At 43.4% G+C, this 13904-nt stretch overlaps 1 protein-coding gene across 1 annotated transcript; it reads right to left on the bottom strand.

Moving 5' to 3' along the window:
* Positions 1–7481: 7481 nt before the first annotated feature.
* LOC138434500 (major allergen Equ c 1-like) lies at positions 7482–11387 on the bottom strand. Its single transcript, XM_069579340.1, has 6 exons — positions 11228–11387; positions 10741–10877; positions 9334–9407; positions 8212–8316; positions 7751–7852; positions 7482–7556 (listed from the first exon to the last, which is right to left on the bottom strand). Exons 1-6 carry the CDS (start codon positions 11318–11320, stop codon positions 7519–7521), a joined length of 549 nt encoding a protein of 182 aa, XP_069435441.1. The 5' UTR covers positions 11321–11387; the 3' UTR covers positions 7482–7518.
* Positions 11388–13904: the final 2517 nt, after the last annotated feature.

The following is a 13904-nucleotide window of genomic DNA, read 5'->3' as shown; positions in this document are numbered from 1 at the left end:
TCTTTTGGGTGAAATGATGCACAACTGATTCGGGTTCATTAGCAAGATGGTAGAATAGGAAGTGCCAGCCCACATAACCCCCCGGATACACCTATTTTAACAACCATTCATGGGCAAGAATACCCTTATGAGAGTTCAGAAGTGCAACAGAGAGGTTTCAGCATCCACACAGAGCAAGACAACTGAAGGAAGTAAGAAAGTTTCACTTTACCTGTGTCTCCGGTCTCCCATGATGGTGTACCAGCATCTCTGGGAGCTTGTTAGAAGGTGGAATCTCAAGCTCCATCCCAGACCCGCTAAATCAGAGCCTACCAATGTTTAACAAGATCCGCAGGTGATTCACATGTACATGATAAGAAACACTGTGTGATCATACTTATAGGAATCCATAAATAATATATTGCATTGTTCTGTGTTATTTGAATTTATATAAATGGGGTCATACTGCACATATCATTCAGCAGCTGGCTTTTTTCACCTTACAATTTACTTTTGAGATCTAACAATGCTAATATAGATCTAGTACATATTTTGGCCACCTCATGTGAAGAGTTGACTTATTGGAAAAGACTCTGATGCTGGGAGGGATTGGAGGCAGGAGGAGAAGGGGATGAGAGGATGAGATGGCTGGATGGACATGAGTTTGAGTGAACTCCAGGAGTTGGTGATGGACAGGGAGGCCTGGCGTGCTGCAATTCATGGGGTCGCAAAGAGTTGGACACGACTGAGTGACTGAACTGAACTGACTATTCCCTTTTAATGTGTTGCAGAATGTTTACATTTATGTTGCTGATAATGAAATCTCTCACTAAGTTATGAAATTAACTGTCACTTACTAATTCATACTGAAACGAAGCAGGACGCTATGGTCCTTGCCCCCTGCCCCATGTTATCTGCCTGCCTTTTGTCTTTGGAAAGCTTTAGTCAAAGAGTAAGTTTAATCGGAGAAATGAGAGTATGCAGAAGCAAGGGAAAATAGTCAGACAAGACTAAATCATAATAATGTAGCCATTAAGCAGAGTCAAAGACCTTTAGTTCCTTCTCAAAGGGTATTGATATAATTCGGAGCCATATCCTGTCTCATAGACACTGAAACCCCCACGAGGTGGAAGAAGTTAATTACATGGTGGCCAGACTGTACCTGTGACATAAGCCGCCACAGTTCCAAGAATGGGCCTTAAAGAAATGGAAACAAACCAAACTGTATTTAAAACAATCAGCATGACAATGGTCAAACCACTGATGACCAATTTGAAGATGACTGTCAGAGCTGACTGTGCTGTTTCTGCAGGCAGCCCTCTCCCTCATCCTAGAAAAGCTCTGTCCCACTAGTTGTCACCTGGGCGGGGGGAATAGTCAGCTTTTGGACAGGTGTCCACCCCCTGCTTCCCCCACAGTTGCCAGCATGTGAAATAAAGCAAACTTTCCTTCCAGCAACCTGGCCTCGTTGGGTTTTGAGTGGTGAGTACCTGGACCCATCTTTCAGTAAAATACTAAATTACAATTGGGTCTCTTTTATTAAATAGCAGCTGAGCTTGATAAGTGCTTCCCAGGTGGCTCAGTGGTTAAAGAATTGCCTGCAACTCAGGAGACCCAGGAGATGTGGGTTCAGTCCCTATATTAGGAAGATCCCCTGAAGGAGGGCACCGCAAACCATTCCAGTATTCTTGCCTGGAGAATCCCATGGACAGAGGAGCATGGCAGGCTACAGTGCATAGTGTCACAAAGAGTCAGACATGATTGAACTGACTGAGCACACACACGAGCTAGATAAACGAATTCTAAATGTCTGAAACATTTCATCCTTCTCCACTAAACTGGTTCCTCTAATTAACTGGAGTTAAGGGCAATTCTATCCTTTCAATTGCTCAGGCCCAAAGCCTTGGGGATATCCAGTGTGTTAGCCATACCTACGTAAATGTGGTTTGGTTAAGTCGTGTTTGACTTTTTCCATGATAACCACGATGGTATGATCACTCACCTAGAGCCAGACATCCTAGAGTGTGAAATCAAATGGGCCTTAGGAAGCATCACTATGAATAAAGCTAGTGGAGGTAGTGGAATTCCAGCTGAGCTATTTCAAATCCTAAAAGATGATGCTGTTAAAGTGTTGCACTCAATATGCCAGCAAATTTGGGAAACTCAGCAGTGACCACAGGACTGGAAAAGGTCAGTTTTCATTCCAATCCCAAAGAAGGGCAATGCCCAAGAATGTTCAAACTATACACAATTTCACTCATTTCATATGCTAACGAAGAAATGCTTTAAATTCTCCAAGCTAGGCTTCAATACTACATGAACCAAGAACCAGATACTCAAGCTGGATTTAGAAAAGGCAGAGGAACTGGAGGTCAAATTGCCAGCATCTGCTGGATCATAGAAAAAGCAAGAGAATTCCAGAAAAACATCTATTTCTGCTTCACTGGCTACACTCAAACTGGAAAACTGTTAAAGAGATGGGAATACCAGACCACCTTACCTGCCTCCTACAAAACCTGTATGCAGGTCAAGAAGCAACAATTAGAACCAGACATGAACAATGGTCTGGTTCAAAATTGGAAAAGGAGTACATCAAAGCTGAATCTCGTCACCCTGCTTATTTAATGTATATGCAGAGTAACTCTGAGAAATGCTAGGATGGATGAAGCACAAGCTGGAATCAAGATGGCCAGGAGAAATATCAATAATCTCAGATATGCAGATGACACCACTCTTACGGAAGAAAGCAAAGACGAGTCTTTTGATGAAAGCAAAAGAGGAGAGTGAAAAAGTTGGCTTAAAACCCAACATTCAGAAAACTAAGATCATGGCATCTGGTCCCATCACTTCATGGCAAATAGATGGGGAAACAATGGAAACAGTGACAGACTTTATTTTCTTGGGCTCCAAAATCACCGTGGATGGTACCTGCTGCCAGAAAATTAAAAGACATTTGCCTTTCGAAAAAAAGCTATGACACATCTAGACAGCATACTGAAAAGCAGAGACATCACTTTGCCAACAAAAGTCTGTATAGTCAAAGCTATGGTTTTCTCCAGTAGTCATGTATCGACACGAGAGCTGGACCATAAAGAAGGCTGAGCATCAAAGAATTTATGCTTTTGAACTTCGGTGCTGGAGAAGACTTCTGAGAGTCCCTTGTACTGTGAGGAGATCAAACCAATCAATTCTAAAGGAAATCAACTCTGAATATTCATTAGAACAACTGATGCTGAATCTGAAGCTCCAATACTTTGGCCTTTCATTAGGAAAGGAAAAAGACCTGATGCTGGGAAAGATTGAAGGCAGGAGGAGGAGGGGATGACAGAGGATGAGGTGGTTGGATGGCATCACTGATTCAATGGACATGAGTTTGAGCAAACTCTGGGAGACCGTGAAGACAGGGAATCCTGGTATGCTGCAGTCCATGGGGTCACAAAGAGTCAGACACAACTGAGCAACTGAACAACAACAAAAACAAAGATACAGGGAGAGTCAGATGCCTAGAAAGCCTTCTCTTGTTCATTTAAAGAGAACCTTGTGTGCCCATAATGAGTTATTTTTTTTGCATGGCAACTGCTATCAATGTCTTGCCGTGCCACAACACTCATCTGTAACTCTTACACAATTTTCATTATCAGCTGATGTTGGCAAAGGATTACAAATGAAAGGGAAGTTTAATTTCCCTTTCTCCAACGCTTGTAAGTTCCCCAAAGAAGAGACTAGTAATAACATTTGGCCTCCTTGATGCCTGCTGACCGTACTAGGTATAGAATGCTGAAGATGAGTATTGACTACATTCCATGGAATCTCACTTAACATGTTCACAGTAAATAGAAGCAGTGGTTGAAGGTTTTCCAAGAGTATGAAAAGACCCTGACCAAGAGAAAAATAAACGGCATATGATACCACTTATATTTGCAATCGAAAACATTGCACATTCTAAATAAAACAGAAACAGAATCATAAACATACAAAACAGACCTGTGGTTGCCAAGGGGGAATAGGTGGTGGGGGGAGGATAGGATGGGAATTCGGGATTAGCAGATGTAAGCTACCATATACAGAATGCATAAATAATAAGGTTCTATTTATAGCATGGGGAACGATATTGAATATCCTATGATAAACCATAATGGAAAGGAGTATGAAAGAGAATGTGTATATACCTATATAACAGGATCACTTTTCTGTACAGCAGGAATATTGTAAACCAACTATACTTTTTTAAAGGAATAAAATTAAAAATAAAAATTTTTAAATTAAGAATTTGGCAAGAATACACGGAAGAACTGTACAAAAAAGATCTTCACAACCCAGATAATTATGATGATGTGATCACTAATCTAGAGCCAGACATCTTGGAATGTGAAGTCAAGTGGGCCTTAGAAAGCATCACTATGAACAAAGCTAGTGGAGGTGATGGAATTCCAGTGGAGCTCTTTCAAATCCTGAAAGATGATGCTGTGAAAGTGCTGCACTCAATATGCCAGCAAATTTGGAAAACTCAGCAGTGGCCACAGGACTGGAAAAGGTCAGTTTTCATTCCAATTCCAAAGAAAGGCAATGCCAAAGAATGTTCAAATTACCGCACAATTGCACTCATCTCACATGCTAGTAAAGTAATGCTCAAAATTCTCCAAGCCAGGCTTCAGCAATACGTGAAGTGTGAACTCCCTGATGTTCAAGCTGGTTTTAGAAAAGGCAGAGGAACCAGAGATCAAATTGCCAACATCTGCTGGATCATGGAAAAAGCAAGAGAGTTCCAGAAGAACATCTATGTCTGCTTTCTTGACTATGCCAAAGCCTTTGACTGTGTGGATCACAATAAACTGTGGAAAATTCTGAAAGGGATGGGAATACCAGACCACCTGACCTGCCTCTTGAGAAATCTGCAAGCAGGTCAGGAAGCAACAGTTAGAACTGGACATGGAACAACAGACTGGTTCCAGATGGGAAAAGGAGTATGTCAAGGCTGTATATTATCACCCTGCTTATTTAACTTATATGCAGAATACATTATGAGAAACGCTGGGCTGGAAGAAACACAAGCTGGAATCAAGATTGCTGGGAGAAATATCAATAACCTCAGATATGCAGATGTCACCACCCTTATGGCAGAAAGTGAAGAGGAGCTAAAAAGCCTCTTGATGAAAGTGAAACAGGAGAGCGAAAAAGTTGGCTTAAAGCTCTACATTCAGAAAATGAAGATCATGGCATCCAGTCCCATCACTTCATGGGAAATAGATGGGGAAACAGTACAAACAGTGTCAGACTTTATTTTTTTGGGCTCCAAAATCACTGCAGATGGTGACTGCAGCCATGAAATTAAAAGATGCTTACTCCTTGGAAGAAAAGTTATGACCAACCTAGATAGTATATTCAAAAGCAGAGACATTACTTTGCCGACTAAGGTCCGTCTAGTCAAGGCTATGGTTTTTCCTGTGGTCATGTATGGATGTGAGAGTTGGACTGTGAAGAAAGCTGAGCGCCCAAGAATTGATGCTTTTGAACTGTGGTGTTGGAGAAGACTCTTGAGAGTCCTTTGGACTGCAGGAGATCCAACCAGTCCATTCTGAAGATCAGTCCTGGGATTCCTTTGGAAGGAATGATGCTAAAGCTGAAACTCCAGTACTTTGGCTACCTCATGTGCAGAGTTGACTCATTGGAAAAGACTCTGATGCTGGGAGGGATTGGGGGCAGGAGGAGAAGGGGACGACAGAGGATGAGATGGCTGGATGGCGTCACTGCGTCGATGGACGTGAGTCTGAGTGAATTCCGGGAGATGGTGATGGACAGGGAGGCCTGGCGTGCTGTGATTCATGGGGTCGCAAAGAGTCGGACACGACTGAGTGACTGAACTGAACTATAATAGTATTTTCAACCTAGATATCATAGATGTGTTTCTACAAAATAAAAGCATTTTCCATACCAGAAAAAGAAAGAAAAGACACTGACAATCTCAGAGGATGGATGAGTTAGAGAAGCTGGGTTGTAAAGTCGTATCATAAAAACATGTTGAGCTGGTGTCAGCCCCAGCAACAATGCTCTCTCAGTACCCTCACTGAAAAAGAGAATTCTAGGACAGAGCAATTTCTAGGGCAAGTCTTACAGTTTACCAGGTCACTAAGAAATGGGCAACTCTAAAGATCAGTAGCACTCATCAGGATAGAGAATTATTGCAGACGAGGGAAAATCCTGAATCTCAGGAAAGGTTCTGAGAGGCTAGGGGAAGATTCTGGTCACAAGGCCTCATTTTCTTCCTGTCACCCCACGACTCTCACATAAACGAAGAAAAACCACATGGCTGCAAGGCAAATCATTTATTGAACAGGTTGAGGAAGGTCTTATTCATGGTCCTGTTGTCCTGAATGGGGCAAAGCAGATCGGAAATCTGGAGGAAACTTTGATTCTCGGTGAGCTGCTAAGTCTTCCTAGATAATTAGGGAATATCCTGAAGATGCAGAGACGGTGCCTTCCCGCGCAATAGTGGTAGAAGTCAGGTCGCAGCGCTTGTCATACGATGATATGGGAACCATGGAAGAGAAGATTCTGGAGCCCAAACGAGGTGGCACTAAATAAGCAAATGAGAATGAGAACACAAAAGCTTCTTAAGTGCTTCTCAGACTGAACTGAGGATGAAGAGAATTTCTATTACCAAAAATACGCTGAAAAATAGTCATCAACCTGCATTCTAACCCATGCTATTTGCCAGAATAGGGGAAGGGGGAGTGTTAATGATTCTTTTCCTGTTTTTCTCCTATTGTTGACCCCATCTTAACCTGCCCCAGAGCCTATGAAAAGAAGAGTGGAAGCAATGAAGGATGCTAGGCTTATTCTGCCATCCTCAGCACTGGAAGTTTTAAAGTATTTTTGACAAATTGGCAAAAGCCATAGCAATCTTTTATTAAATGCTGACTTTATGTAAGCCATAGTTGCTAAGACTTTCACCTACATTATCTGAATGAAGCCACACAATAAATCTGAGGCAAGAAACAGATGAGGAAACTCAAGAGTCTATTTTCCAGGTTGGAAGACAACTAGAAGCTCAGACAGATTACAAATTAAGGATGTGCAGATTACAAGTTAAGGATGTGCAGATTACAAATTAAGGATGTGCAGAGATTGAAGGAAGAAATATTTTCCATATATTGGAGGGTGAGATGGGCTTTCAGGATTTGAAGATGGACCACAAACACAGAATGTATTTGAGTTTCATATTTGCACCCTTTTCCCATTTAAAACTGTAAGTCCTACTGATTTTTCCCACATTATCAATTACTGAACCCTTTTCTCCAGCATTATATTCACATCGATTCTGTAAGGTAGACCTCATTGTTCCCCTTCTAATTGCTGTATCATTTGCTAAAAAACTCATGGCAGGAGTAGATCCTGAACACAGATCCTCCAACTCCAAATTTCAAGCTCTTCCTATCAAATTATTTTTATTGTGATCTTCTAAATCTCCTCCTGTAATCCCCTAATGCTTCTGGAATCCTGGGCCACCCCGTCTCCAGCAGAGCTCACCAAACTGCAGCCCTAGGCCACTCCATTCCCTCGCGCCTGGAAGCAGCGATCTGTAGAGGCAGAGAAGAGCACATTCAAACACCAACCCCAGTTTATTTCCCAGAACGAAACCACTTGATTTTCCAGGTTAGGACAAAGGGGACTGAATGGGGGTATTAACTTCTCTTGGATTTCTCCCCTCAGTAACATCCTACTCAGCAACATGGGATTTCAGGCAGAGAAAGCCAGAGATAGCTCAACTTACCCACTCTGGTCAGGTCAATAATGTTTTCCTTAACAATTCCATACTTTTGGCAAATTTCCACAAACTCGTTCTTCAGTTCTGGACTCGTATCTGGTTCTCGGGCTGTGGGAAGAGTAACAGGAGCTGCTCTGTCCTGTTTCCTGGTGATGGAGGCTCATGAGAGGGATGGGTCTCTGGCCGAGTGGGAAAGTGAATGGCACTGATTACGTGCTTAGGCACAAGTCTCAGGGATGGAAAAAAGTCTTTCTTGAATGTGACACCTTTAGGATATCTTTCTGGCACAGTGAGAGAGTCATCATCTTCCCATCACTGAGCCTGAGAGATTTTACCAAAGGGGAACATCCATCTTTAATGAGGAGAGAGGTCCCAGGGTACGATTGGGAAGTCCACTCTGTCTCCAGGCTTCCTTCCTTCCCTGGCCTCCCCACCCCAAGATGAGCGCCAGCATGAAAATACTCTACCGTAGAGCTCTAGCAGTTGGTATGAGTCGCTGAAATTCTCGAGATAAAAAATAATATGGCGACTATAGTTCACCTGAAGTATGCGAAATGTATTATTTCCATCATCTGTGGAGAAAACAGAACACGGCTCAGAACTTCTTTGGTCTGTGGGAAAGAAGTGAAACCCTTTTACCTGTTCTCTCCCACAAAACAAATCCTGGAAGAAATAGAAAGTGATGTCTACTGCCTTCCATCTGCATCTCTCTGGGCTTCTTGAGGCAGCTTCTAAGGAACACTGACGGAGTGACCATTAGGGGTAGAAAAATTGAGCCACAGCAGTAGCTTCCCCTCTATCCTGACACCTGAGACTCACCTACCTCTCTCAACCATCTCTGCCAACTATGTGCCTCTGTCTTCTCTACAAGCCCCATTGGCTTTATATACCCAGTGCTATATCCTGCATGATACGCTGTGGCAAGGGCCTTTTGACACTGTCAGAAAGTGGGGCAGGGAACTACCCTGGTGATCCAGCGGTTAAGAATCCATCTGCCAATGCAATGCACACAGGTTTGATCCATGATCTAAGAAGACTCCACATACCTCAGAGCAACTAAGATTGTATACTCTAGAGCCCACAGTCCTAACTCCTAAGCCCATGGGGTGCAAGTGCTGAGCCCAAGAGCCCTAAAGCCCTGAAGCCCTGAAGCCCATGATACACAGCAGGACATAAGCTGCCGCAATGAGAAGCCTGGGTGTTGCAATTAGAGAGTAGTTCCTGCTTGCTGAAACTAGAGAAAGCCTGAAAAGAGCAGTGAAGACTCAGTGTAGCAAAAATAAATAAACATAGTTTTTAAAGTAGGCAAGGAATGAGAAGCTGTCCTTCCAATTTACTTTTTTATTTGCCAACTTCCTTTTGTTGCAGGAAGTACATATGACCGAGGTGCTTTCTCTGTATGATCCTATTGCATGCCAGGCACTGGCTTTGACACACACATTTCTGCCAAATTCAGGATACTGGCTATTAGATGGCCATGTTAGATTATCATTATGCATATCAGGAACTGATCAACATCCTGGACCTTAGCAAATTCCTTGCACTTGGAAGTAGAATTTTGAAAGATTTTTTGTAAAAAACATACTCACAGCTAATAGTATATATGCCATCCTCTCCTGTGCTGTCAGAAACCAAAGGAAGCTCAGTACACACTCCGTTTACCCTGTAAAACAGAATGAGCTGATGCCCAAGAGATCCTGATGGGATTGGCTCCCTCACATTCTACCTGTAACTTGAGTTTCCCATTCCACTGATTAGCTGTTAAGCACTTTTATTTACATGATTTCACTTCATTTGGTACATCGAGAATGAGTCCACTTCTTCTATCGCTATGCCTCTAACCTCTTCCCACTCTTACTATTATGACAGCTACTCGTCTAGAGAATTAGCTGGGTTCTGACCAACTTCTCACATAGTGACTTACAAACATCACCTCACTTGATCCTCACAAAAACACAGAGAGAGAATTGTATCATTGTCTTTTACTCCAGAGAAGACTGAGAAAGAAAGAGATGAATTTTCTTGGTAACTCAGAGATTCAAGAACTAGATAGGGTATTGATTCTGAATCCTGTGCTCTTAACCTGTGCTGTCTTTCCAGGCTACTAATGATCTGAATCCCGTCTGCCCATTATCTCCTCTACTCCCACAGGAATCAAGTCTATTCCCTGACCAGCAATGATGAAGAAGCTGAAGTTGAATGGTTCTACGAAGACCTATAAAACCTTCAAGAACTAACACCCTGAAAAGATGTCCTTTTCATTATAGAGGACTGGAGTGCAAAAGTAGGAAGTCAAGAGATACCTGGAGTAACAGGCAAGTTTGGCCTTGGAGTATAAAACGAAGCAGGTCAAAGGCTAACAGAGTTTTGTCAAGAGGACACACTGGTCATAGCAAATACCGTCTTCCAACAACACAAGAGAAGACTCTACACACGGACATCACCAGATGGTCAATACTGAAATCAGATTGACATATTCTTTGCAGCCAAAGATGGAGAAGCTCTATACAGTCAGCAGAACAAGACCAGGAGCTGACTGTGGTTCAGATAATGAACTCCTTGAGTTCAGATCAAGAACTCAATCTTCAAGAAAGATTGAAGGCAGGAGGAGAAGGGGATGAATAGGATGAGATGGTTGGATGGCATCACTGACTTGATGGACATGAGTTTGAGTAAGCTCTGGAAGTTGGTGATGGACAGGGTAGCCTGGCATCCTGAAGTCCATGGGGTCAAAAAGAGTCAGACACGACTGAGCGACTGAACTGACCTGAACTCCTACGTACATGTATTCCTGTCCCAGTTCTTATCTCCAAATCTAGAAAAGTCACAGGTTCATGTTCATCAAGCCTTGGGTCAGTGCTAGATGATGGACCCTGATTTTAGGTACAGATGCAGAATGTATGCATACGTGTGTGTCTGTGTGTATGTGTGTAAAGGTCCAGGACCATATCCAGGCTTCTAGGTTTCCTTTCCCAAGCAAAAAACCCCATACTTACTTTGTATGAAATTTAAATGACAATGAAGAGTTTTCCAAGACATCGATGTGCTCCACAAAAACTCTCATGCTACCATTTTCTTCTATTTTTTCCCTGTGGTCTGAGGCCAAGAGAATGGAATACCACTCCCCTGCAATCTAAAATAAATCAATAAAATGATTGGGTAAGAAAAGAGGAAAGGAATACAACATGAACCCTTGTCTCCTTGAACCCTGACCTCTGGGCCAGGACCGTCGTCATGGTGAAGATGAAATTAGACTCGGGTCGATCGGCACCACATCGAGGACTCTTTCCACTGTTCACTGTACTTCTTGTAAGTTGGAGCTTCCCCAGGTGTTGTCACCTTTTAACATGGTGCCATTGCCCTTAAACTTCCCGTTTCCTCTACTATATCAAGGAACTCCTGCCCTTACAGATTGCCAACCTGCTTCGGAATCTCCCAAACTATCCTGCAAAATTCGAAGACATTATGCTTCCCTGCCCTTACCTTTGGAATATCGAAGTTGCTTCTCACAACATCAGAGGTTCCCTCCTGGGCACAGACTAGAGTCAGCCCCAGACACAGCAGCAGCAGCTTCATCTTGGCAGGAGACAGACTGTCTTCTCTACCGTCACTGGGAATGAGTCTCTTCTTGATGGTGGCTTGGCTCCCCAGGGCCTCTTTTTTAAAATCTGCTCCAGGTCCAGTTTACTGTCCACAAGGCTCCACCTCACTTCCTCCCACAGTGTGACATGGGCTGTCATTCACTTAGGTGAGGCCAAGGACTGTTCCTGACGTTTTGAAACTTGGCAACATCATCTCTTTTAGATCTACTTAGTGACCTTAAACTCCTCAAAACAAAACCTCAAGAAAAATAGTGGAGGCTTGAAAGGGCTGTCTTGTGGAACCAGATTTAACTGTGGATCTAGCTTAGAATCCAAACTCCAGTTACATGTGGCAGAAATGGAGTCTTAACAGGAAGTGTGATGTTTGGAGACTCTGTGTCTCAGTGGGATTTGGAGAGTCATTGGTTCTGATAGCCTCAGAAACAAAGAAACTGTCTCTGCCAAAAGTGAGAGTAACTATCACAAAGCATTAACACAGAGTTGGTTACAATGGGATTGGATAAAATATTAACAAAGTCTCCAAAGTATGGTGCCTGATATTCCGTGCATTTAAATTCCTTTGCCTTATACTCTGAACTCAACCCCTGTAGTCTTTCCACACAATGACTGAGCATTTAATCACCCTGTGTACCTCACCATTCTTAGGTCCCACAAGATAAATAGAGAAGTACAAGATTTCTTCTTCCTTTAAGCAAGTTTCAAAGATAGGGAGATGCTTCATATACTCCGTAAGAACTTAATCCTACAAGCAAGAAAATAACTCCACTGAGTGGGACCAAGTCCAGACAATCATCGGTTAGCAAAGGGGTGATGGCAGGAGGTAGTATCATGCAGAAAGTGCCTAAGTGGACTTCCCTGGTGGTCCATTGGTTAATCTGCCTTCCAATAGAGGGGATGTGGTTGGATCCCTGTTTGGGGAATTAAGGTCTCATATGCCACAGAGCAACTATGTTCATGAGTCACAACTACTGAGCCTTAACTACAGGGTCCACCTGCTTGTAAGACCCAATACAGCCAAAAATAAACACATATTTTATAAAACGGAAAATGCCTAAGAACACAGGTTTTGAAGTCATGGAGACCTAAGCTTCCTTCCTATCTCTGCCATTTTGATGCCATGAGGACAGATTTAAGATCTCTGAGCCTCAGATTCCTTATCATGGGGATAATTACACCTGCCTGTGGGTCACTGCAGGGATTCAGTGAACTCTGTGTGGAACCCTCAACAGAATGTCCAGCACATCTTGGGCTAGTGGGTCAGAGGCTTATTCCTGGAGACAGCGGGACTTGGGGTGGGTCTTGAAAGCTAGGGGGGGACTCCAGAAGTGCAGAGCATGTGGGAAGAGCCTGGCAGGTGAGAGGACAATGTTGTGTTAGGATCCTTGACTTTCAACTGGAGCTTGTTAAAAGTTACAGCACGTTCTGCCTTGCTCAGCAGGTCTGACTCTGTTTGAGCCCACGACTGTGCTCTGTCTGGCTCCTCTGTCCATGGAATTTCCTAGGCAAGAATACTGGAGTGCTTTGCCATTTCCTTCTCCAGGTGATCTTTACAACCCAGGAATTGAACCCAAGTCTCCTGCATTGGCAGGCGGATTCTTTACCGCTGAGCCACCAGGGAATCCCAATGGTCCCCTTCTGCACCCCTAAAAGAGAGAGTGACTGGTGTCATGAGAGGAGCGAGCACAGGCAGTGGACCTAGGGATTGTGGCATTCTATCTATAGTTGTTTTAAAAGTTTTCCCAGGGACTTCCCTGGTGGTCTAGTGGTTCAGACTTTGCCTTCCAACACAGGGGACATTGTTCCCCTGGTCTGGGAGCTAAGACACCACATGCCTTATGGCCAAAAAGTCAAAACATAAAACAGAAGTAATACAGCTACAGATTTTTATAAAAATGGTCCATATTAAAAAAAAAAAAAGTCATCCCAGGTCCCGTGTGATTATTACTGCTGCTGCTGCTGCTGCTGCCAAGTCGCTTCAGTTGTGTCTGACTACTAGCTCATGCTTAACTGATATCCAGTCACTGGTATTTTGTCATCATAGGTAGGTTGTGGGTTTTCAAGCCCCTGGGATGGAAGAACTGAATTTGATAAGTGGTAGCAAAGGCTCTGGACTTTATTCCCCTCATTTGATTCTTTCCAAGAATGGAGGGCAGCCTATAAGCAACCAGGTTTGCACAATGGGCCCCACTTTCCCTGGACTGTGGTGCGAAGGGAGAGTGAGCTACCACTGCTTCACACAGGATTACAACCCGATTCATTCCACCACCACTCCCAACCCTTAGAGCTCCACACTATAACTTTCTGCTGCTGCTGGAAATGTCTTTCTCCTTCTGCTTTGAACCTACCATAGCACCTGATACCTAGAATCACCTCTGGAATGACTGAACCTTAAATCCTGTCTTAAAAGCACTAGAATGTGATCAGTTGTGTCTGACTCTTTGCAACCCCATGGACTGTAGCCCTCCAGGCTCCTCTGCCCATGGGATTTCCAGGCAAGAATACTGGAGTGGGGTGCCATTCCCTACTCTGGGGGATCTCCTGGCTCAAGGATCGAACCT

This window comes from Ovis canadensis, chromosome 2, assembly GCF_042477335.2.
Source record: "Ovis canadensis isolate MfBH-ARS-UI-01 breed Bighorn chromosome 2, ARS-UI_OviCan_v2, whole genome shotgun sequence".
Classification (NCBI taxonomy): Eukaryota; Metazoa; Chordata; class Mammalia; order Artiodactyla; family Bovidae; genus Ovis; species Ovis canadensis.
Note: the sequence above shows the minus strand (reverse complement) of the source record. Positions and strands in the feature narration are given on the sequence as shown.